Source organism: Pelodiscus sinensis, chromosome 1, assembly GCF_049634645.1.
Source record: "Pelodiscus sinensis isolate JC-2024 chromosome 1, ASM4963464v1, whole genome shotgun sequence".
Taxonomy (NCBI): domain Eukaryota; kingdom Metazoa; phylum Chordata; order Testudines; family Trionychidae; genus Pelodiscus; species Pelodiscus sinensis.
In genome coordinates this window covers 289,548,467-289,573,243 of record NC_134711.1, presented here as the reverse complement: position 1 = coordinate 289,573,243, position 24,777 = coordinate 289,548,467, and the positions used below count along the sequence as shown (strand labels likewise).

At 43.2% G+C, this 24,777-nt stretch overlaps 2 protein-coding genes across 8 annotated transcripts in view; both read right to left on the bottom strand.

Annotated features, from left to right (window-relative positions):
• Positions 1 to 2,464: 2,464 nt before the first annotated feature.
• MLNR (motilin receptor) lies at positions 2,465 to 8,474 on the bottom strand. The gene is made up of 2 exons (XM_025183773.2): positions 5,951 to 8,474; positions 2,465 to 3,535 (listed from the first exon to the last, which is right to left on the bottom strand). Exons 1-2 carry the CDS (start codon positions 6,717 to 6,719, stop codon positions 3,234 to 3,236), a joined length of 1,071 nt encoding a protein of 356 aa, XP_025039558.2. The 5' UTR covers positions 6,720 to 8,474; the 3' UTR covers positions 2,465 to 3,233.
• A 123-nt stretch (positions 8,475 to 8,597) lies between these two features.
• FNDC3A (fibronectin type III domain containing 3A) overlaps positions 8,598 to 24,777 on the bottom strand; it is a 209,313-nt gene continuing 193,133 nt past the window's right edge. For all 7 annotated transcript variants that reach the window (XM_075919050.1, XM_075919052.1, XM_075919051.1 and 4 more), the window contains 4 exons: positions 22,894 to 23,103; positions 21,497 to 21,663; positions 20,026 to 20,153; positions 8,598 to 10,971 (listed from right to left, as the gene is read on the bottom strand). In XM_075919050.1, coding sequence (XP_075775165.1) covers positions 10,657 to 10,971; positions 20,026 to 20,153; positions 21,497 to 21,663; positions 22,894 to 23,103 — 820 coding nt within the window. In that variant the 3' untranslated portion in view covers positions 8,598 to 10,656. The remainder of the gene's footprint in view (positions 10,972 to 20,025; positions 20,154 to 21,496; positions 21,664 to 22,893; positions 23,104 to 24,777) is intronic.

The window sequence follows — 24,777 nt, the reverse complement described above, 5'->3', positions numbered from 1 at the left end:
ACTGGCCCTGGCTGCTCCTCTTCCTGCACTGCCCAACATCCAGCCAGCTCAGCAAGAGAGGGGCAGCACAGGCTGGGATGCAGGCACCCCAACAGGAGCCCACCTGGGAGCACACATGCATCCTACAGCACACTCCCATCTGGCCTCTTTAGCCTGCCTTGTTGCCTGATGCTTACCGCAGCTCATCGGGCTACCAGCACCAGCCTGCAGGAGAGCCTCAGGAGCTGGTGGGAGCACACCACGGCTCCTCCCCCTGTAGCAGAGTGCCCTGGCACTGGCTGTCTCCTTCTGCACTGAGGTGCACCCCCAACTGTCTTCTCTGCTAGGTACACAGCAAGGCACAGGCCCTGCCCAAATGGCATTCTGGCTAAAGTACATAAGATGGATAAATGAAGACGGATGGGCCTCATTTTACAGCTATTACACAGTAAATCTCTAAGGGGAATGTCATTATCCCCATTTTACAGATGGAGCAACTGAGATATAGCTGGGTTCTGTGAGTTGCCCAAGATTACATAGGACATCTGTGGCAGAGACAGGAACTGATGTGTCTGTACCGTGCCTTACCCACAAAGCCACCTTTCTTTCAGGCTTGGAAACAACTGTGTTTTCCTCTGGTCCTTATGGAATTCCTGCTTGGTTTTGTTTTTAATACAGCAGGGGTGAAAGTATGTTAAATTTCTTACAGGTACTGTTGTAGTCCCCCCCCCCAGTGGGGGGGGGTGAGAGGGGGCTTCAGGGCAGGTAGTTGGAGGGGTTGCACTATGACAGTACCTATAAGAAAATTAAGTGTGGGGTGGAGTGCAGAGGGCTCAGAGGAGGGTGGGTGGGTGGCAGCGGCTCAGGGTTGGTTGTGAGGGTTGCAGGAGTCGGGGCAGGGGCTTGGAGATATGGGGGGCTTGGCAGGGGTTGGGAGGTCTGTGGGGCTGTAGGAGTCAAGGCTGGGGAATCTAAGGAGGGGCTCAGGGCAGAGGGGAATGTGGGTGTGTGTGCAGGAGTCAGGGTTGGGGTATGTGAGGGGGGTGCAGGAATCTGGGGAGAAGGCTGGGGGGGTGGAGGGCTCAAAGCAGGGGGTTGGTGTTGGGAGGAGCAAGGGGGACATTTAGGGAGGTTGGGGGGGGGGGGGCAGAAGGCTGCTTGCTCTTCCCCTTCCCATCCCTATCAGGGAACAAGAGAGAAGCACCCAGCCTGGATCATTCACTTCTCTGCCTCTTGCCCTCATCTGCCAGGAGCAAGAGGAATGCAGGCAGGCTGTGTACTTTCCTCTCGCTTCCTGATGGTGATGGGAATCATAGAATAGGAAGGGGAAGAAGAGCAGCATTCTGGTAGGGATCTCAAGGGCAGCTTCAGCCCTTCCTAAGTGGCATCTTGGGGGAGAGTGGCATCTCGGGGCTGGGGCAGTCTCGGACTGCCCCTTTTATCTGCTTGCTGCTTAGCACGGCAGCCTGCAGCAGGGCCCTGGCATTAGAGCGGTGCACTGGGACATGCTGGCTTACTTTCATCTCCGATTTAGCCACTGGAAACAAAAAGGAAGCGCCAGCCTATATAACCCGCCAGCTCTCAGCAGGCCACAATTTGGAATTCTCTGAGCTCGTTAGACAAATGAGTATTCAGTCAGTGAAAGTCACAAATCAATGTCACAAGGCTTTGTCTGACATACACCTATTTATTTACAAAGCTCACAAGAGACAACGACGTGTTCTACTAAACCCACAAACTACCAACCAGTCTTTGTTCCTGTGTCAAGTTAGCATTTTGAAGGGAAAAAAATCCAACCTGGCTGTGGTGCAAAGTTGCTGCAAGGCAAAGGCTGTGAGCTAATTGTCTGACTCATACCCTTAACTCTAGCCAGCCAGTGTTCCCTTTGGCTGAGAATTGTAATGCCTTGGAAGGGTTTGGGTAAAACGCTGCTTCCTGGGGAAATCTGTGCTGGCATTTTGAGTCATGTTTTCACATGTCCACCAACACCATTGTAAACGTTAGTGTAGAGAGGACATGCATTACTACACTAAGGATACATACACAAGCATGGCAGTTAACACACATGTTAAAACACAACTAAAACTAAAGTGTAGCCACGTGACCAATTATGCTGATGTGAATGCTGTTTAACTCCATGGCTACGTCTACATTGGCCCCTATTCTGTAATAGGGATGCAAATGCAGAACTTTGGAATAGGCAAATCCGTGGGGGATTTAAATACCCCCTGTGGCATTTGCATTTTCATGGCTGCCGCTTTTTTCCGGCTTGTAGATAAGCCGGAGAAAAGCGCCAGTCAAGTAGGAATAAGAGATCCTCCGGAAAAGAGCTTATTTTCCGGAGGATCGTGTCCAGACTGGCGCTTTTCTCCGGCTTATCTACAAGCCGGAAAAAAGCAGCAGCCATGAAAATGCAAATGCCGCGGGGGATATTTAAATCCCCCGCGGATTTGCCTATTCCAAAGTTCTACATTTGCATCCCTATTATGGAATAGGGGCCAATGCAGACGTAGCCCATTGGTTTCAGTGGAGTTGTTCCACATTTACATCAAGGCAGCTGAAAGAGTCATGTATAAATATGCTTTGACTCTCCATAGATAACGCTACCTTGTCTTGCCATAGCTCTGCCGGACACCAGCACATTCCTCACTAAATCAACCCCTTTTACGTTTGCGTTAAAAATTTGTGGTCTCAGACCCAACTAGAAAGTTAACCTAATGTGAGCTAATTACAATACATATTTAATAAGGAACGACACTGCTATTAAAATTATTAGAGAATTGGTCACTATGGTATAAATTAGAGACCCCTTTGATTGTACAGGTCATACCTAAGGACTGATTCTGGAAACAAGTATGCACATGAGAAACAATACTTGGAGTCTGGTGACGCTACTCACATGAGTAAAATTACTCACTTGCATGTCTGCACAATTAGACCCTAAATGTTATACTCCAATTTTGCAAGACACTCATGTGGCTGGACATGCAATAATTAACAATGGGGTTTAATCACCTTCCCCTTTGTTATTTTGTTGCCTTTCACTAGTTGTATGCCAGTCTCACTGTTCTAAGTCGCCTGTTCATTTTCTCTGTTAACGCAAAAATAGAGATATTAAGAAAAACTATAAAGAATTATAAAATTCTACAACTAGCAACTCCCCTCCCCCAAATCTAGCCTTTTATGACTATAACAGTAGAACAAATTGTCCTTCATTTACAGATTCTCTCTGCTTTGTGGATGGACTAATAGTCTCAGAAGGGGGTCATGTACTCTTTTTTTATGCTAGCACTGGTCTCAGTATCTCGGGTAGCACTGAGAGTCCTTTCTCCAGATCTATGGGGCAGCAGCAGTTTGTAGGCTGCTGCCCTGTATTTCTTGGAAATGAGGTTGTAGAGGATGGGGTTGATGGATGCGCTCAGATAGAAAAGCTGCAAAGCGAATATGTTAAAATACTGGGAGAAAAGCATCATCTTGGTGTCCTGAGTGTTTATGAATATGATCCTGCCCACATGGAAAGGCAACCAGCAAATTACAAACGCCAGAACCAACACAGCTGCAAGACAAAAACAAAGTTATGGGTCAGGATTCAGATTAATTAAGCCACTAATGTTCTGACTTTCTAGGTACCAAAATGCTCTCTATTTCCCCTTGTTCACTAGTGCAGCACCAATGAAGTAATGAAGTCATATTGGTGTAAGAAAATGGGAACAGCATCACAACCATGAACTGCTTTTCAGAACAAAAAAGGTAATTCAGAATCTCTCCAGCAAAATTCCTAGAGATAATTTAAACGGGAGGCGGGGATGGGGGAGAGTACGTACTTTAATTAATATCAAATTGTCAACTACTGCATCTTCCCTGTAATATCAAAATCAGTAAAAAAAATGAAGTTATGTAACATTTTCAAACTCATTTTTGTAGTATGAAACCTATGAGGAAAACTAGGACGAGGAGTGTTTTTATAAAAGTGCGCAGCAAATCTATTATTGAAAAATCAATTTATTCTTTAACATTGGCTATGTTGAAAAGGGCTGTACTGTTATGTCTATTCTAACGTTACATAGATGATATGCACTTTTCACTGGTCTCTTACTGTAATCTATCATGTGCATTATTTTTAATTGGTTCTATTTACAAGTTCACAAAACAATTTCTTTGTACTGCTTGTGACTTTTCCAAATATAACATATGACCACAGTCAATTACAGAAAAAGTTCAATAGTTCAAATCAATCCTTGCATAATTACATTAGCTTCAAAGGAATAAAGAAGGATCACTTTGACTTGACAGCTTCAAAAAAGACACTATCAACTCGAAATTCACATTTCTGTCAGAAAGCTTTGTCCTACTGTAGTTAAAATGAATATCTAAGTTTACTAAATCTGAATGTATTTCACAAAAATGTATTTTTCCCTAGTGATTTTAGTTTCTTTACTTTGAGCAATTGACAGCATTCTGTAGTTAGTGGTTTTCTCTCTTGTAAAAAGAGGTTTACATATGGCTACGGAGGCACAGAAAAACGTTCTGAAAATGATTAAGTCATAATGGTTAAATGATGCTGAATCAACAACTGGCATCTTTTAAAATTAGCCAATATATTACAAAAATGAAAGTTGGCAATTTTAATTCAACTTTGTAACTGCTAAGAACCTAAAACTAACGGTATCAGTGCATGTAACTAACTCAATTGTTTAAACAACAATGAAAGTTCCAAAATCTATTCTATAATTTTCTCTAAGCATTTATATCACAGTTTCACAGAGTACATTAGTAGCTTCTCTGCTTGCAAATAAACATTGCCATTCCTGCAAGCATGTGTAACCTACACACCTACTAAGTGTGATGCACTGTTCTATGTAAAGGCACTTAGATCACTTACAGAGAGAAAGAATGAGTTTGCTCTACAGCCTTAGCTGAGACCCAGCTGATTTTATAGCTCAATCTATCGCAGCTCATGCACTAAGCTCCAAAGGTCCTAAGTCTGGTTCTGCCTACTGACACTGCACATGGCTTTTTGGTCTAAGTATTAATTTCTAAATGCACAGACTTCTCAGAACCACATGTTCATGTACTGGCAAAGTATGCTAAGCTCTTTATATTTCTTCTGTAGCTGTCTAACATAACCCATGAAGCCTTAGAAGTTAGAGTGAAAAATCAGTGTCATTGAAGGCAACAGGAGTAGCGCCCCATTGACTTCAATGGAGCCAGGGTTTCTTCACATATCTTCTCTGATGCATGAGCCCATAAGGCTTCATTAGCCTTTTTCATAAACATGCAAATTTGCCATTCCCTTGCTGCCCTACAGCCTAGTTAGATGGCTGAATTTCAATAGCGCTGCAGAGATGAAGTTTAGTTTAGCTGTTGGGATTGGAAGTATTCTAGGTAGTTGATATCACAAACAGTTTTTAAAATCGAATATAACCAAGTGCACTGGGAGGAGAGGGGCTCTCCAAAGCAGTGCTGACAACTATGGTGCACACAAATGTATGAAAGAGATTTAAGCAAGAATACCTGAAAAATCTGCTAAGTTCGTGTTAACAGGGAAAGCTAGTAGGCAGGGGAAGAAATGTCCCTAGAGAAGAGGCAGACAACTCATTATTAGAGTAATTTAAAACTGCGCAAAGCTTCGGAGAGAACATGAACATCACCCACAGCTAGAAATTGGCTAAATGCACCCATAGTGGCCAGTGGTGGCTTGCTCCGCCCAGAGGTCACCGGTTTGCCCTAAAGGATTTTTCCATCTCTGATGTCCCTGTTCTCAGAACATCCCTGCTGAAATTGGCAGGTGCAGACACCAGCCTGTGGCCCCCTGTGAGGCTCTCAGGCCTTTTCACCTGGCAGTTCGTCCTGGCCTGTAGCTGGCTGCAGGAAGAGTTCCAGGGTGTGCTGGTCTCTACAGGCTGAGCTAGCTCAGCCTGGGGGCACCTGGTCAGGGAGCGAGGGAAGGGGCCAGGTCCCTGGGACTCACCCAGGATCTTGATGGTGTGTCTGTGCCCCTTCTCCCTCAGGGCTGCGTTGGGGCCCCTGAGCTGACTCTTGTTCCTCCACAGGGCCCTGCCGATGAGGCCGTAGAGCACGCTGAGGCAGAGGATGGGCAGGATGAAGTAGCTGGTGGTGACCCAGAGCATGGTGCCCAGCAGGCCCGATTCGGTGGCCAGCGGTGTGGGCTTGCACTCCCGGCTGAACTCCGTCTGGTTGTCCAGCTCTTGCACACCCACGAGGAAGAAGAAGGGCGCGGCGGAGAGCAGGGCGAAGGCCCACAGGGCCCCGATCACAGCCTTGACCCGGCGCTTGGTGATCACCACCTTGGCCTTGAGCGGGAAGCAGATGGCCAGGTAGCGCTCCGCGGTGAGCGCCGTGATGTGCAGGATGGTGCAGTAGGTGCAGGCCTCGGCCAGGTAGTGCGAGAGGCGGCAGAGCAGCTGGCCGAAGATCCAGGGCCGGGAGCGCCAGAGGCGGTAGAGGTCGAAGGGCAGCCCCAGCAGGATGAGCAGGTCGGACAGGGCCATGCTGCCCAGGTACAGGTTCGTGGTGCTCCGCAGCTCGCGGCAGCGCCGCAGCACCAGCACCGTCAGCGCGTTGCCCGCCACCCCCAGCACGAAGAGGCCGAGGCACACGGCCGTGACCGGGATGAGCGCGGGCAGCGGCAGGGCGCTGCAGAGGCGCTCGTCGCACGGGGGCACCGCCCACGCCTCGCCCTGCTCCCGGCCGCTGCTGTTCTCACAGCCGCCCCCCATGGCGCTGGCGCTAAGCCCGGGCGGGGGTCGCGAGGGCGCTGCCCAGCGGAGCGGCGGGGGACAGGCCCTGGCCGCAGCGCATGGCCCCTGCGGGGCGGGCACGGGCCGATCGTCCCGGGCCAGAGCCCAGAGACACCGCCGCTCTGCAGCGCCAGGGCCGGGCTGAACTCCCCTCCTCTGCCCGCGGAGCTTATATCGCTCCTGCGCCGGAGGAGACGTTTTTCAAGGGCTAATCTAATGACTGGCCGCAGCACATTGGAAGCCCATTTTTCACTGGCGGGGAAGTGACAACCAAAGCCCGGTCAGCCCCGAGCCTGCACTTGCCGCGACATTTGTGCTGTAATGAGTCCCGGAGCTGGCCGTAGTCAGGAATCAGCGCCCCTCCTAGGCTTCGAAGGAAAAACACGCGTCAGACCGGGCAGCTGGGCTTCCAGAAGGATGGGTTTCGTTCCTTGAAACTCAGCATGAATTGAACAGCAATTTCCACCAAATCTCAAAACCAAACCCGTGGAAACCAGGGATTTTCTCCTGCTCTCAGCCAAGCCCTTGTACTGTGGATGCTGTTACCCGCAGCCGTAAGATGTGTTATTTGCCTGCTCACCCTTCAAGGAATATGACCTCAGCTTCCAGTTTGTAGTGTAACTGAAAACTGTAGCTCGTCTATCAGAGCGGCTTGGGGATCTGTTATGGCTATTTTACAAACTTATTCTCCCAGCCACGCTCCACTTAAAATGTAGTTCTTCTATAGAAAACGTGCACAGTTTACAAGACAATGTTGAGCTGATACACAACTTCATTTTAGAATCTGAAATGTCTGGTTAAAAGTTGTAGACTGTGCTTTGACCTTACCCAAAATTCCCTGTGGAAGTTTTTCCTAAACTGGGGCTGCAGGTACGTATGACAAAAATAGATTTAAAATAACTCCTATGACTGGATCATGTGAAAAATAGTTTTTTCTTCTGGGCAAGTATTAGCTCTTTGTACTGTGACTGATATTTTAAATCCCAGCTTCTTTAGTCTTCTTGCACTAATTACTCATACTGCATAAAGGTTATATGCAGCATTTAGGATTTATAAAATATTGTGACCCACTTTGTTCAATGAAACTGAATTTTAAATCATCATTTACATTTAATATCCACCCCACCTTCTTTGCTAACAAAACAATATGGTCATGAAAGCAACACAGGGAAATAATTTACAGGAGAGCTAAGCTAAGTTTTAAGGACTCTTAGTATAGGTTGGAACTCTGTAAACTGGAATTCTCTGGTCCAGCAACAGACCACAGATGTTCCAAGATCAGAGTCGTGGCATGCTTCAGGGCGTAGGGGGCCAGGAGCTCAGTGCATGGCTCAGCTGGGCTGTGGCTCAGCTGGGCTGGAGGGAGGGAGCCAGAAATTCTGGAGTGCAGCTCAGCCGGGCTGGATGGGGGAAGCCAAAGAGAGAGGGGGAAGCCTGACATGCGTGACCCAGGGAGCCCACCACAAGACGCAGCTAGGCTGGGGAGAGGGAGTTGGGAAGACCGGTGGGGTGGCAGGGAAAGGAGGTGGGGCCAGCAGCAGAGGGCCAGAAGTGACCCCCGCCCCTGGTCCCGCCAAATTCCTCATCTAGGACCAGTCAAGTCCTGAGGGTGCTGGACTAGGGAGGTCCAACCTGTATAGCCATGTGGGAATTTTCCTAATCTCCCTATTATACTGCTGTTTGAGACTGAGTGTGGCCACACTCATTTTGTCATTTAATGGGCTTAAAACCTTGCGAAAAAAGAATACTATTTTACTTTAATGGTTGTTTCATTAACCATTATGTTGGTCTGCCAGCACGGTGGAGAAATCCAGTAACAGTTTAGTTATATCCAAAGATCAATTAACAAACATCAAAAAAGAATGATACTTTTATTTTCCACAGATTTTAAAGATACTTATGCTACATAGTTTGTATGTATTTCTATGAGATTATACATTTTTCATCTGTATGAAGTCCAACAGTATACAAGTTTAAAGTGATATGTTTGGTACTATATCTATAACGTTTTAAAAAGTTTAGAGTTTTTTTTGGAATGTACAGTATATGAGGTAAAATTAAGATTACATTAAAAACCGTCTTCATTGCAGTAATCTGCACTGAGGTTCAAATGGCAAATACACTATTAAATGACATTTACTATCAAAAATAGGAGTTCATTTGAATTTTACTATGAAAAACATAAGCCACTGCAGTTTAACTGTAGTGACAAATCTTACCATTTTAGACATTCAACCGTATAGAAATCTCTGGGCTATTACACGCAATCTCATTTGTACTGCCGAACATGGCACTTAAGAAAGTTTTAGAAAACATTGCATTTTGTGGGAAGATATCAGCCTCTACATAAAAGTGACAAATTTAAAATAAAAAAAATGTAAACATACAGTACATTTTAAAGATAGATCATTCTCATCACTTGAGGGCCAAGTTCTTATCCATTTCTTTTTAAAAACAAAACTGAACAACATTATTCTACAGCACAGATCATTGGACGTAGAAACAATTACAATACATGCCCATTCTAATATAAGAGAAATTCTTCAGAGATCTTCAAAACACAAGACAGAGGTTCTTTTTTATTATTATTTTAAGACTGACAGAAGTGCTTAATACCATTAAAAATGCTAAATCCAACACAACTAGAAGTCATTAGTGATCCACTATCTTGAAACTGAAATAAATTAAAGCTAATTACAAAACGGATAACAGATAATGTGAGTGTGATGAGACAAGAATTTTTTAAAGATAGTTTCACTACAAGCTTTATGTAACTGGCAGTCATTGACATCTAGCAAGATGTCCAACGGGCTACTTGATAAAGTTAAGTCTGATCATTCAAGAACTCACAAATGCAAGCTCACAAAACATTGATGAATTATGCAATTGCAAAGTGCTCTAATGCAACATTAACTACATGCAATCAACAATTTGGTACAGTATCCAAAGAGACATTACATTAAACATTAGGATCTCAGGAAAAAGAAGGTTGACATTTTATGGTGCAAATTATTGCACCGCCTCCCCCTCCCCAATTTGGTGCCCCAAAGGAAAAAGGCAGTGCTTCATTCTGGTGGTTATGGCAAGTGAATGTAGGGGTAACAGGAAAAATTATGGTTATCCTAGAAAATGTATACACATTATCAGAGGGCACATATATCTATATAAACAGCACCCAATCAAATACAGGTCTTTAGAAATTATTTTAATTTACTTATAGTGTTAGATCAAAAAAGCTCTCTCTCTCCTATATTTATAAGAAGCTAAAGAGGTGTTTTTATGAGTCAACATTGAATCTGGGGCAAGATAAATCACTTGTGCCATATCTTTTTAGTCTTAAAAATATATACTTGCAGTGGAAAACTACATTTATCAGATAAGACTCTTCTTTCATGCATTCACTTTCATCCAGTTTACTGCCTGAGAAAAGACCCTTCTATTTTTCATCAGAATCCCGCTTCCAAATAATTAAGAGAAATGAGGAGGTAGAAATACAGCGCTAGATTGCTTTCACAGCATCAGACTAACATTTTATACAGCACAAGTTTGTTAATGTAACTTTTAAATGCATTTTACTCCAGTTTCTCCCCTCTCATGGTACTAATCCTTGAAAACGTGGACCATGTTACCATTATTATGCTCCTGCTTATTGTTCATAACCATATGATGATACATTGCTTGTCTTATAGAACATTTGTACTGCAAGAAGGCATGTTAAAAGGAAATATTTCTGTGGCTTGCATTCTATAACCTGTGCCAGCATCTACTTAAGCATTTTAAGTGGCTGAAAAAATGTGCTACAGTCCCAGTGCTGATGCTAAATGCCTGTTTTTGTAAAAGTAAGAGAACAGAAATATTTTTAGAATATGAGAATGTAAAATGTAATGAGCAGCATTCTAAAAGAAAATTGTTTTTCTCACTTTATTACAAAGTACTGAATGATAAAGGCAATCAGAATGGAAAAGGTAGCAAAGAGCAGAAGGATGACAGCAGCACACTGTTCATCAGTTAGTGTCTGTTGTGTCCTTGAGATTTCCACAGTGTCTTTGTTGGTGCTTGTTGGCGGTTCAGTCCTCTGAGAGATGAATAGTACTGTAGTACTGTACGGGCCTATCAGGTCCTGGTGACCTATTGTTTCTTGGCACTGTCGAATGGCACACACACGAAAACGATATTCACAGTTCAGCTGGAGGCCTGAATACCGGAATGACCAGTCAGGACCTTTATAAATCTGCCAAGAAAAACAAAACAAATAAACAAAAACACTTCAAAACAGGCACATTCTGTTTAACATAAAAATTAAACTTAAAATGCCCTACTTATAGTTTAATATGTCTCTGTTAAATTATTGTGAAAACAGAAAATACTACTTAATCATCTGCCTTTTCAATGACATTTTTCTAGCCATATAGGCAAAAAACGAATAAAGATTAATGAAAAAGAACTTTAATGCTCAATAAAATGTATTTTCAATCTTTTGATAAAATATGTAGCATTACAAACTCTGTTAGATCATAACTTGCAAAGCACCAAATTTAACTCCTGTGAGGGCTTCTTACATGATTAAGTGCTGAATATGATGTAAACCTCATTGCCTCACCATGGGGTTCTAAGGGATTAATTCGATGTCTGAGTATATTCAGTGTTGTTATAGCCATGTCTGTCCCAGAATATTGGAGAGAAGAGGTGGGTGAAGTAATCTCTTTTATTGGATCAACTTCTGTTGGTAAATATTAGAAGACAAGCTTTTAAGCTACTTGGAGCTCTTCCTACAGTATGGATTTCTGCAATCAGTTTTTAATTTTAAAAGTAGAGCAGACTGCTTTTTTGTAGTGCTGGAACACCACAGAACAGCTCAATGAACAAGAGAGTCTGGCTCGAAGGCCATGTCTACACTTAACACAGATCAACACTGCTGCAATCGATGCAGTGAGTGTCATTTTACTGGGTCTGTTGAAGACACAATAAATCAATGGGAGAGCACTCTCCCACTGATTTGTGTACTCAATCTTCTAGAAAAGAATAAGGGAAGTTAGTAGGAGAGTATCTGCCATCAACCTAGCACAGTGTATACGCTGCGGTAAGTGGATCTAGCTATATCAACTTGAAGTTACACTATTCACATAGCTGAAGTAGCAGAACTTAGATCAATTCACTGTGGTAGTATAGAGCAGCCCTTAGTGGTTTAACCTAACGTATGTGTTCACTTACACATTATAGGCCAGTTCCCCAGCTAATCAGTGTAGCTCCACTGAAGCTCTGCTAATGTGCACTGCCTGAAGATCTAGCCCTACACATTTTGTAATAAGCAGTAACCCAAAACAGAAACTGTGTTTATTTCAAAAGGGCTTCTTACCCTAATATCCAGATACCTTTAATATTTTGTTTCTATTCAGTAGCCTGCTTTAATTTCCAGTGATAGTTTTTACAAAATTAATGCTAGTTTTTAAAATTCTACCTCAATTTACTGTGCTAAACAATTACAGTGAGGCATGAGTGGTCATACAGATTTGTTCCTTCAGTGTCAGTTTCAGGCTTTAAGAGTAATCTTTATTTTCTTTTACAATACATTGGCGATGTGCACCACTTATAAAGAACACAGTCCTTCTGTCTCTAGAGCCAATTAAACAGCATTTAATGAATTCTACTGACAAACTGAATGCTGCATTTGCAAATTTCAAGTTATGAAATCAATGAAAAGAATATTTATACTGCAAGGTAATACATGCCTTGATTAACTACAGTGCCACTTATGCTGAAATTATAACAAATGGAAGTAAAATATGTAACACTACACTGTAGATACTTATTTATGAGACTAGTAAGGTGCATAATCTAACAAAATACAGCACTATAGTTATTTAATTAGGGGCCATAATAAAATTACAACATCTCAAAATTAATCGTACTTCCTCTTGGGAAGGAAACCTGTTTGCTTAATAGTGTGAAACAGAGCTCACAAGTCTAATTATATGTCAATTTTCTGAGAGTTTATAGTAACAGACATCAGAAGCTAAGTAGTATTGTATATCCTCTGTAAAAAGCAGTCTATTTTGTTATTTGGCATCTCAAACTGCCTATCTACACGGTAAAAACAAATTAACTGAAAAAAATAACTGTTTGGTACTGGTGGTTGCAGCATGCCCTATCACTGGGAAGGGAATATATGGCAAGAAAGAGAAGGAGGTTCTTGATCCTGTGCAGTAACGGAGGTTCTCTGAGATGGTTGTCCTTGTTGGTGTGCCACCTTAGATCTCTGGGGGTGTCGCTGTGCTCCTGGTCAGAAATTTACAGTAGCAGTGCCCTCTGGTAGGCTGCGCATGTGAGGAAGATGGAACGTGTGGTGCCACTACCACGCATTCACAGCCAACTGTCCCTTCAGTTCCTTCTCTGCTCCAGAAGGAGAAATCAATATGTCCGAAGCAGAGGAGAGGATGGGTGGGTGGTGGAGCATCCACAGGGACAACCATCTCAAAGAATCTCTGTTACTACAGAGGATAAGTAGCCTTCTTTTTTTCTTTGAGTATCATCCCTGCGGGTGCTCTACCTTAGGTGACTATAGAGCAGTACCTATAATGGGAAGGGAGATGCTCTGGTTAAGTGCTGTGTTGGACCTTGGTCAGGCCCGTATGTTCAAATTTAGTGTCCTGTTTCAGGTAAGTATTGAGGGCATAATCTCTGGTGAAGGTGGGTGCAGAAGACCAAGTTTCAGCTCTGCAACTGTCTGAGAGAAGAATGCTACTTAGGTAAGCTATAGAGGTTGCCATGGCCCTCGTGAAGTGTGCCCGCAATTGAAGTGGAGGCTCCTGGTTAAAACTGGTGTAAGCCAGGCAGATGCAGTTCACAATTCATCTGCATAGTCTCTGGGTAGAGATTTGCATGCCCAGGGATCTTTTAGCAGTGGAGTTGAAAAGTCTGTTTTACGAATTGTCCTTGTCCTTTCCAAATAGAAGGCAATCACTTGGAGCACAAGCAAGAGTGTGCCATTTAGCTACTTCAGCGGTAGCATGAGGCTTTGGAAACAAAACAGGTAACACCACAGGTTGGTTGCAATGAAAGGAGGTAAGTATCTTTGGTAAGAAATTTGGGTGTGGTCGCAAATATTGTAAACGATGGGTGAGCCATTTGTGCCCCAATTTCACTTACCCCTGTGGCTGACGTAAGAGAGATTAGCAGAGTCACCTTCACCGAGAAGTGAAGCATTGAGCAGGTCACAACAGGTTTGAATGGGGCATGGGTGAGAGTGCGAAGTACCCAGAGTGAGGTTCCAGGTTGGAACTGGGGTTTTAACTGGTGGGAACATGTTTTGAATGCCTTTTAGAAAGTGCTTAGTCGTTGGATGGGCGAATACAGGTTTGTTTTCAATGGGTTGGTGAAAGGCTGTTATGGCTGAAAGGTGTACTTTCAGTGAACTAAATGAAAGACCTGAGTGTTTTAGGTTTAAAAGGTACTCTAATATATTGGATTGTGGGATTGTTGACAGATTTGCAGATCTTTGACCTGCCCAGAGGGAGAATCTGCTCCACTTGTGCAGGTAAGATTTTATTCTTGTTTCTCTGCAACTGTTTATTAAGATCTGTTTGACTTGATTTGTTTCTATTGAGGAGAGCCACTGAGCAACCATGCCTGGAGGTAAAGGATCTGGAGGGATGGGTGCCGGATTTGACCATCTTTCTGTGTTAGAAAATGGGAAACACGTGGAACAGGAAAGTGTACCAGGTATGTGGTGGAGCGATAAATATTACTGACACTGCAGTTGACTACCTGGTGAAGAAATGGGATTGGAGGAAACACATATTGAAGGCATGCGTTCCAAGGTATTGTAAAAGTATCCCCCAGCGAGTGCAGCCCAACGCCTATATATGAACAATACTGTGGACACTTCCTGTTGGCACTGGTTGCAAATAAGTCCATCATGAGAAATCCCCAGCATTTAAAGATCATCTGTGATATGTCGTTGTCCATCTCCCATTCTTGGCTGGAATTGAACTTCCTACAGATGGTGTCTGCTGTAAGATTGTCCTTGCCCAGGAGATAAAAAGCTTCTATGAAGACATTCTAATCTATGCACCATGACCATAGGTGGACTTCCTCTCTGCCTAGTGGGTGAGATCTGGCTCCACCCTGCCTGTTTATGTAATACACTGTGGCTTGATCGTCCATAAAAATCTGTACAGTGTTGCCCCGTATCAGGTGGAGAAAGTGTTGGCATGTGTAGAGTACCGCTCTGAGTTCTAATACATTGATGTAAAGCGAATGTTTGTGTGGATCCCATCGGCCCTGGACTTTGAGAGGACCGGAGTGTGCTCCCCACTCCAGGAGGGAAGCGTCTGTCATGATTGTGATCGTCGGGGGATTTCTGTGGAAGGGTACCCCAACGCGCATGTTTTTTGGATCCATCCACCAGTTTAATGATTGTTTGGTTTAGTTTGGAATAGAAATCAGTTTGTTGATACTGTTGTAATGAGGCCTGTATACCATTCTCAGCCACTGCTGCATTGGTCTGATATGTAATCTGATGTGTGCCACCGACATGGCCATTGCCATGTGGCCTAGTATTTGGAAGCAAGCTCTGAGTGAGACTTGTGGGCTGGATTGGAGCAATCTGATAAGGTGCTTGATAGACTGGAATCTCTGTTGTGAAAGGGAGGCTACTGCCCAAATGCAGTCGAGATAAGACCCAATAAATTCTATAATCTGAGTTGGTTGGAGCTTGCATTTGGAAAGATTTAGTTTTAGCTCCAGAATCTGGAACAGAGACATGGCTAAGGAGACTGCTTCGTAGGCCTTTTGCCTTGTGGTTGCTCTTATCAGGCAATCGTTGAGACAGGGAAATATGGATATCCCTCATTTGCGGAGGTGCGCAGCCACCACTGTGATGATCCTTGAGAAGACCCTTGGGACTGTGGCGAATCTGAAGGGTAGCACTGTGTATTGGAACTGTGCCTTGCCGAGTGCAAATCTTAGGTACTGCTGATGTGCAGGCTGAAAACAGGCATCCTGGAGGTCGAAAGTCTATAACCAATCCCCTTCATTTAAGGCTGGTATTATCATAACTAGGGTCACCATCTTGAAGCGCTGATGTTGTACGTGTTGGTTGAGCCTTCTGCGATTGAGAATTGGTCTCCACCCTCCTGATTTCTTTGTTGTGAGGAAATAATGGGAGTAGAAACCCTTGCTCCTGTACAGTTGAGTTACGGGTTCTATGGCCCTTAGGTGGGGAAGGTGTTCAATCTCTCTGTATAGTACGCTCTCATGAGATGGGTCCCTGAAGAAGGATGGGCAGTGTGGGGAGGAAGAAAGGATAGTGGAAAAATGAATGCAGTATCTGCCCTTCATGATGCCTAACACCCACTTGTCGGTCATGATAGATGACCAGTGGAGATAGAAGGGTAGTAGGCGGTGATGGAATAGCAAATGGATCTGAGGTTGCTCTAGATGTGGGTTTGTTACTGGACTCTCAATCTGATCTTCAAAACACTTCCCTCAAGGTTGACGGTTGAGATGTAGCAGGTTGGTCTTCATCTAGTTTGTTGTTGCCTCCTCCTATTTATTGTCAAAATGCCTCTGAGCTTGACTGAAGGGTGAAGATTTGTATGTTTGATTAAAATATCTGTTCTGTTTCTGTTTGACTGCAGGTACATGTATGCCAAGAGTTTTTAAAACAAAATACAGGACTACGTAGCACTTTAAAGACTAACAAGATGGTTTATTAGATGATGAGCTTTCCTGGGCCAGACCCACTTCCTCAGATCAAATAGTGGAAGAAAATAGTCACAACCATATATCCCAAAGGATACAATTAAAAAAAATGAACACATATGAAAAGGACAAATCACATTACAGAACAGAGTGGAGGTGCAGGGGGGGGGGGGGGGGGGAAGGAAGGTAAATGCCTGTGAGTTAATGGTATTAGAGGTGATAATTGGGGAAGCTATCTTTGTAATGGGTAAGGTAGTTGGGGTCTTTGTTCAGTCCCCTGCACTGAGTGTCGAATTTTTCTTCCACTATTTGATCTGAGGAAGTGGGTCTGGCCCACGAAAGCTCATCATCTAATAAACCATCTTGTTAGTCTTTAAAGTGCTACATAGTCCTGTATTTTGTTTCAGCTACACCAGACTAACACGGCTACATTTCTATCAAGAGTTTTTAACATTGCCCTGGAATCTTTAAGAGAATGGAGGGACGCAACCGTAGTGTCTGCGAACTGCTTTGATCCTTGGAAAGGGAGATCCTCTACCATGGCCTTTACTGGTTTTCCCTGTGAGGTAAAGTGAAGCCAGGAGGACCTTCTCATCACAATCGCAGTTGTAATTGACCAACTTGATGCATCAAGGGCAGCTCGTAGGGCTGTATGGGAATTAAGCATGCCCTCATTTACGTTGGCTGTGAATTGTTCTCTTTTATCTTCAGATAAGTTGTCAATAAGGAGTGAAAGCTGTTCAAAGATATGGTGGGTGTATTTTGCCAACACTGTCATGCAGTCTGATATGAGGAGCTGAAGAGAGGCCAAGGAGTAGACCTTTCTCCCCAGGAAGTCTAGGTGCTTCCATTCTTTAACATATAGGGTAGCGCGCGTGGCGTTCTGTTTGCCCCTCTGATTAACAGCATCTGTTACTATAGAGTTAGAAGATGGGTGGGAGAAGAGAAAGTCCGCACCTTGTGGGGCCACATAGTATTGACCTTTTGCGGGACTGTGGCTGGCATCTTCCATACGACCCTGGCAGGGTCCATAACCGCAGGATCCATGGGTAAGGCCAGTTTGGAGGCAGGTGAGGTGTAGAGTATGCTGATCAGTTTGTGCTGAGTTTCAGGAAGGCTAACCAGGGAGACATCAAAGACCTCTGCAACCCGCTTAAGGAGTTCCTGGAAAGAATGGAAGTCATCTCCCGCTGTGGGGGGGCAGAAGCATCAAGGTGTCGTAAGCAGAAGAGGAGAATGTGCGCATTTGGGGATGGGAGGAAACAGAAGACTCCTCGTCACTAGATGCCGGTTCCTCCTTCTCTTGATATACTGACCTGTCGAGTAATGGCAGGGATGCTGCACTAGAGGAAGATGCTGTTGACCTATGGGGTTGCACCTGCTGTGAATATTGGGCTCAATATGCTGCCCAAGGGTCCCAATAGGGCCAGGTGAAAGGGAGTGGCATGGGAGGAGGCAACCATTGAGGCAGTTGCAGTTGCACCACTATGTGCTGTTGCTGTGGTTGGGGTTGCTTTGGGGAGAAATGCCTTGGGGTATTGGTGCCAACCAAGGGCTCCTTGTCCTCATTGTTAGACAACGGCAGTGCTGAGCCCAGCATAGCTGAGCGTAGGATGCTACCAGATGCGGGCATACTGTCCTTGCAGAACAGAGGAGTTGTGGGTGCCGACGATACCCTGAGCTCCTCCGTGTTGGTGAATGGGACTGGTTCCAGCATCTGTGGTGCTGACAGCAACTGAGATGGGACTATTGCTGCTACCTGCAGTTCCGATGATGCTGAATGGGGAACCGTCTGTGCCACATGCTTATGCTTCTTCAGTGCTGGAGGCAGCATGGGTGCTGACGGTGCCATATGAGGCTTAGGCTTCTTCGGTGCCGGTGGTGCCTCGGTGAAGATGGCTTGGTCTTATCTTTCTTCGGCACTGATGTGTGTGCTGACAGCGCCAGAGGCACTGATTTAGACTTGTCTTTGTATGGTGCCTTGGTACTTTGCTTTGTTAGGTTCCTGGATCCCTGGGAATCGTTGGTGTCTGGAGTTGTAGTGGGATCGGAGCAGGGGCTACTTTGCATGCTTGCTCCTGTTTTTTTCTAGGGAGTCACCTTTCCCCGAGGAATGAGATCTCTTCCTAGATTGCTTGGACGAAGAGTCTCTCAAGGTACAGCTGGAAGACAAGGCCCTTTCAGACATGGCCAAGGGGGATGGCTGGCGCGGGGGAGGAGTGCTCTGGATATGAGGCAGGTCTCATAGTTTTCTTGAGCGATAGAAGTGTCAGTTGAAGCTCCTGTGCCTTCCATGTGTGAGCTGTTAACTGCCTGCAATGCTGGCACTGTGCGGTAGCGTGTGCCTGATCCAAACTGCGCACACGCCGGGAATGACCATCTGAGACAGGGATAGATAACCTGCAGGAGAGGCAATGTTTGAATATTAGAGAACCAGGCACCCCAGGTAGTAGAAGACTGCGAGGCTGAAAAATGGTAGCTGTACAATAGGAGAAAAGAGGTGTGTGTTTTTAATTTGAAGAAAAAAACTGACTAGAAAGAACTGTAACGCTAACTCACTACATGAGTAACAAGGACATTTTCAAAATTTCAAAGTACTTTAAAAAGAAATTGGAGAGCAACTGAGGTTCTGACTGATGCCGGTGGTGGCAGAGAAGAAACTGAAGGGACGGTTGGCTGCATATGCGTGATAATGGCACCACGTTTGCCATCTGCCTCGTGTGCGTAGCCTATCGGAGGGCACTACTACTGTAAATCTCTGACTAGGTGCACAGAGGCACCTCAAAGACCTAAGGTGGAGCACCCATAGGGACACTCCTCAAAGAACTAATGACTGGATTGGGTTAGAGCCCTCCCCTCAAGACACTACTCCTTTGTGTCTACATTGCCTATAGATTTCTTCTCGTAACGCAGGGCCAGTCCACTCTACTGTGCTTTCCACACACCACAGACAATATAGCAAAACTTTCTAGACTATCAATAGCATGAACAGTCCATGATAAGCAATGAATATCTAATCTGTTTACTCTTCATAAATCTTGCTTCCATCCCTTTGATTAGTTTGTTTCCCCTTTCTCAATTCCTAACATTCATGGACATTTTCCTGACCCTCGCAGCAAAGAACAGTACAAAATATTCAAGATGACTAGTGATTACAATGTAGATTCATCGATTCCAATGCCAAGGGAACACAGTGATCATCTAGTTTGACCTTCTGTATAACAGGTCACAGAACTGCCCCCAAATAATCCTCAGAGGAGATCTTTTAGAAAAACATCCAATCTTGGTTTAAAAATTGTCAGTGATGCAGAATCTACTACAACTCTTGCTGAACTGTTTCAATGGTTAATTACCCTTCACTGTTAAAAATGCCCACTCCATTTCCAGTCTGAAACTATGACATCCTAATAGTGAGTCTTTTCCCTCTGCAAACATTTTAGATGAGGAAACCTGGAATATTAGCTTTCTACATAAAATCAGCATGTGTGATTAATATAACATTTGATCTGCACATTCTTTAATTGCAGTTAATCGTCACCTATACTTTTCATATAGACATATTATACTTTTTAATAAACTATACCTGTTTGAATTCTGAGTCTTTTCCCACCATGACCTGAAGACTGTAAATAATTGGGTCACCTTTCATTGGTTGCAAAGCCTCCCATGTGATTTCACAAGTGTGATCATTTACTCTCTCTATTCTTGGTGCTGAAGGAAAAAAAGCAAATACATTTGTTAACAGTGTATTGTCTCTAGTTAGTTAGTGGTTCTCACTATTTTGTAAACCATAGCCTCTATGGTATTTTGTTTCTGAAACACAAAACCAAAATATTTAAGTGCAAAAATGTTTTTCCTATCAGCATCTCATGTTGATTCACACTACATAAATAAGGATACTAGCACATTTGTTTGCTTCACAAGGAAACCAGGATAATTGTGATACTTATGAGCATCATAAAAAGATTAGTTACTATGAAGAAAGTAGTCTGAAAGAGCTTTTATTGCAGAAGAGTATGAAGTAACTGAATCTAGATAAAGAATTGCAGTACGAGATCCACTGACCCTGTCTGAGCATAGGAATTTCCTGACTCAACCATCAGTGGCAAGAACCAGACGCTTCAGAGGATAGCATAAGAATCCTTCAGCAGGCAGAGGCAGGAGAATCTGACCCCACTGCCCCAATACAGAAAAAATAATCTATATAGTGGGTTACAACTGGAAAGCTGGTGAGTCTGAGACTGAGAGAGACACTATGGAAGAGACTGGGTGCTATGTTGTGTGTAGAAGTAATTTGATAAATTCCTCCACAATACAAGGAAAGGAAAGAGAAAGTGATAATGTAGGAAGGGGCCTCAAATGAATTGGTCTGTAGGTGTCCTAGATGAATGTGACCCAACCCTGCTAACAGGACACCAAAAATGCTAGACTCCAAGAAATGTTTCCAAAAGGAACTACGTTTGATCGTAGCCAAAAAGCCAGGGCTCAGTGCAATCAAGGCTAGAGGCTGCAGCCAGGACTCGGCATGCCCAGACTCAGGGCTTCTTCCCTGAGGGCTCCTGCTGGAGTTTGGAGTGATTCAATTGAGGCCTGGGCACCCATTTTTCTGGGGGGCTCCCTGATTGACTAGCAACCCCTGCCTTAATCTGTCACTGGCCTGGACTAGCATCTAGGACCCGCCCTGCTCCCCACTCTGGGGCTCTCCTAGCCACACAAGAGAGATCCTGCACACCTCCACCTCCCAGAACCGCCTCTAATGGCAGGAAACTGGGAGGCTGCTACCTAGGCAGCACAAAAGTGAGGAAAGCAGTATTGGGAGCCCCCCTACAACTACTTTGCAAGCACCTAGGATTACATTACAACACTGCGAAATTTCAGATCTGAAATTGTAACATTGATTATTTTTAAAACCCTCTGACTGTGAAATTGATCAGAAGGGACCATACATTTGGTAGAGCTCTATTTAAACTGAATAGGACTCGTAGAATTGATTTATTAAAATAGTGAAAAAAATGCCACTACAGTTAAATGACATGTGAAAATACAATACTTACCTTTCAAGGCAGCTGGAACAGATTTAGGAGTAGTGAAAATATATTCTTGAGAAAGTGGACCTTCACCAGCTTCATTACAAGCCTGAATACAGAATTTGTAGGATGTTGATTCAATGAGTCTTTGTACTTTGTATGTATGACATGGTCCTCTGTATAAGGATATAAGCCTGAAAGTGGAAACAGTGCTTATGTAAACAGATTAAATAGAGTCCAGCATAGTCTGCATGATTCCCAAGTTCCTTCATCGTTGTTCAATAATACACAACAATGATCTCACTTTTCAATAAGCAGTGACTGCTGCTGGTCTTATTTCTTTTCAGAGTGAAGAACGAGGAGGGCTCTGGATTAGTTTTAGAATGTGGCGTTTTCTATTATCATTGCTCCGGTCATCTTCCTCTTTTTAAAAAATTAGTGGGTCGGAATTTTAGCTCCCTGCATCTTAGCAATACTCCGAATTAGCTCTAACAAAGGGGCAGGTCTCTGTGGTTCCTATTGGTCTTATACATTTTTGTGGGGGAAGGCATGCTATGGGCCCAAATCCCAGGAGGGATTTGTCAGTTGTAATATATGTTGTTGTTCCATTCTGATGGGTTTTTTTAGACTGGCCACACACTCATGCTAGGACAGATTGGTTTCACTGGCCTGTCTGTTTGATTTTTAATGTTGGGGGTTCTAATACATACCAGTACTTTTGGCTCAGAGAGAGTGAAGAGTTTTGTCACTATGTTAAACTCTCTTCCTTTATAAAAATTAGGGTGCAGGCAATTATTGAGCATGAATTACTTTTGTGGCAATGGTAAATTCCCTGCTAAGTGGATCTCCATTTCTGTTTCTCCCTGTGTCCACTTGGCAAATCCCTACTTTTGTCCAATTCTCAAGCTATCATATACTCATACTAGGGTAGTGTATGTGGTGAGGTGACATCATTTATTTTGCTATCTAGGGGAAGGTAGTGCAAGTACAAATTTAACATGTTTAATTCCTTAAGTTCCTCTCTCTGTTTAAAAAAAAAAAAAAAAGCAACAGCAAGGTGAAAATCTCCCCCCTCCCCCGCATGCCCAAAAGTCACATTAAGTTTAAATAATTTGATCAGACTTAATACAAATACTTAACAAAACCACAGAAAAGGAGAAGAGCATGGCGGAACAAGCCATCTCATCTCCACATCAAGGTCTTCATGTTGAACCTTCACTATGAAAACTGCCTTACACCTTCTAATGCTGAACATCAGAGTTTCCCCTTTTGTTCCCAAGACAGAAAACTTCTTAAATTCGTTTAAAATTAAACCAAAGATATAGTGTCTTCTTCCATTATGCCTTTCTAATTTTTTCTCATCCATCAAACAACACCATGAATAATACAAAGCACACAGAAAAGGGAGTAATATTAGTGCTAACCTTCCATTCTTATCTTCCATTTGAAGGTGGTACTGAATGGAGTCAGATAATGTTTTTGAAGTTCCCTCTCCCCATTTCAGCTTGAGAGTCTGAGAACTGTATGCAACACATTCCAGGCGAGGTGGATCAGGAGGGAGTGGCTTTGTTTTCATTTTTATTGTGTGGCTGAAAGGACCTGCTCCAAGACTATTTAGGGCTTGAATTCGTATTCTAATAATTAAAAAGAAAAAAATATCCATGTAAACATGAAAATAGATTTAAAAAAAGAGGAACTGATTTATTCCAGCACTCATATTTAAGAGCGTAATAGCAGAGAACAGTAAGGATATTCAATAGATACTACTTTTACGATATACATGTCCCTTACCACTATAAGCTGTTGGATTTAATAATAAATATTAACAAATGTGCATTCATCTTAGAATATGGATGTAAGGGTTGTCAGATAAAAGTTCTAACATTTGGGTCCTGGATAGGGATGTGATTGGTTAACCAGTTATCCGGTAAGCATCACCCTTAATTGGTACCTGGGAGCATCCCCCCCCTCTATTTCCTTGGGCTGCAGCACCTCTCCCCACCCTGCTTCAGGCAGGGGCTGCTCTAGCTTAGTTGGGTGCCGGGGGGCTCCCCTCTTTAATTGGTTAACCATTTCAACATTGTGTTGAACTGGTTAACCAATTGAACAGGATTTTACATCACTAGTCCTGGGACATCGGGTGATCCTAATTCAGCACAAGAACTGATATTTATAGAAAGCCATGATCTTCCGATTCCCTTTCAATTATTGCATATTGTCATTATACCTGATAAATGAAGTAACAAGCAACAAATGCTCAGTTTTCTCTGATGATAAACATCCATGTTAGTGCCAGCCTTAAAAAAGTTGGGGTGGCCAGAGAGAAGTTCTGAGAGCCTACTAGAACTGAACTAATTTATTAAGAATGGAAGGTATATTTGGGCTGACACTAGTTTTTTCTCTTGCAGGGAGCTTACAATGGTGCTAATATCACTGGAAGCGGCACAGTTGGTCACTCCCAATAATGAATTATGAAGGGGGCCACAAGAAAAAAATCGAAGAAATCAATCAATCAAAGGATTAGCAGCTGTGAACTTTGCAGGCCATTATAATTGTTGCAGGTACCAAAAATAATCTGTGATTTTCAGGAAGTCAGTGTTCCAAACTTTCCATCTCAGGAGCAGGTTTACAGTTTGAATGTCTGTGACCGAACAAAGATTAGAAACCTTTTTTTACAAAACAAAAACAGAAAATAGTCCTGAGGTTTAAAGAACATAGAAGTCAGGATATGGCTGCAAGCTTTATGGAATTCAAAGGCAGCTTTGATTAGCCAACACTTCATGACTCTAAGCCATCTCATTTTCCATTAAAATATCATACATTAACATCAGTCTTGTTTTGAAAAAAAGTTAATGATTGAGCAATTGTGAAAAATAATCCAAGCTCTAAAATTCAAAGCTCATAATTTAAAAATGTTGGAGTCTGCATGCATGTATATAATTCTCGCTCTCTCTCTAAATTTGAGTGTTAATTTGTTAGCACATTGTTGTACTGACAACCATATATTTCAGTTTTATTTTCACGTGGACCTGGAAGTTTATCAAATCTGTGATATAAAAGTACTTTTGTATCTCTAAATGCAAATATATCTCTGCAGTGTAGATTTCCAGTTCTTCAGTAGTGTTTTTTTTTTTTTTTTTTTTTTTTTACAATTTCTCATAATTTGGCACACTGTGGTTCTTTCAGTTACTAAGATAGCCGTTTTAAAAGTAATAACACAAAAGTATTTTATTTCTATAAAAAATATTAAGGGTTACCCAGGCAGTCTATAATATTTATCATCACACACATGGGGTGAAATCCTAGCT

Bases quoted from the DNA above. Each gene is read 5' to 3' on its own strand.
- MLNR (XM_025183773.2), bottom strand. From the start codon at position 6,719: ATGGGGGGCGGCTGTGAGAACAGCAGCGGCCGGGAGCAGGGCGAGGCG. The intron at 3,536-5,950 runs GTGAGTCCCAGG...TTTGTCTTGCAG, and splicing joins ACACACCATCAAGATCCTGG to CTGTGTTGGTTCTGGCGTTT.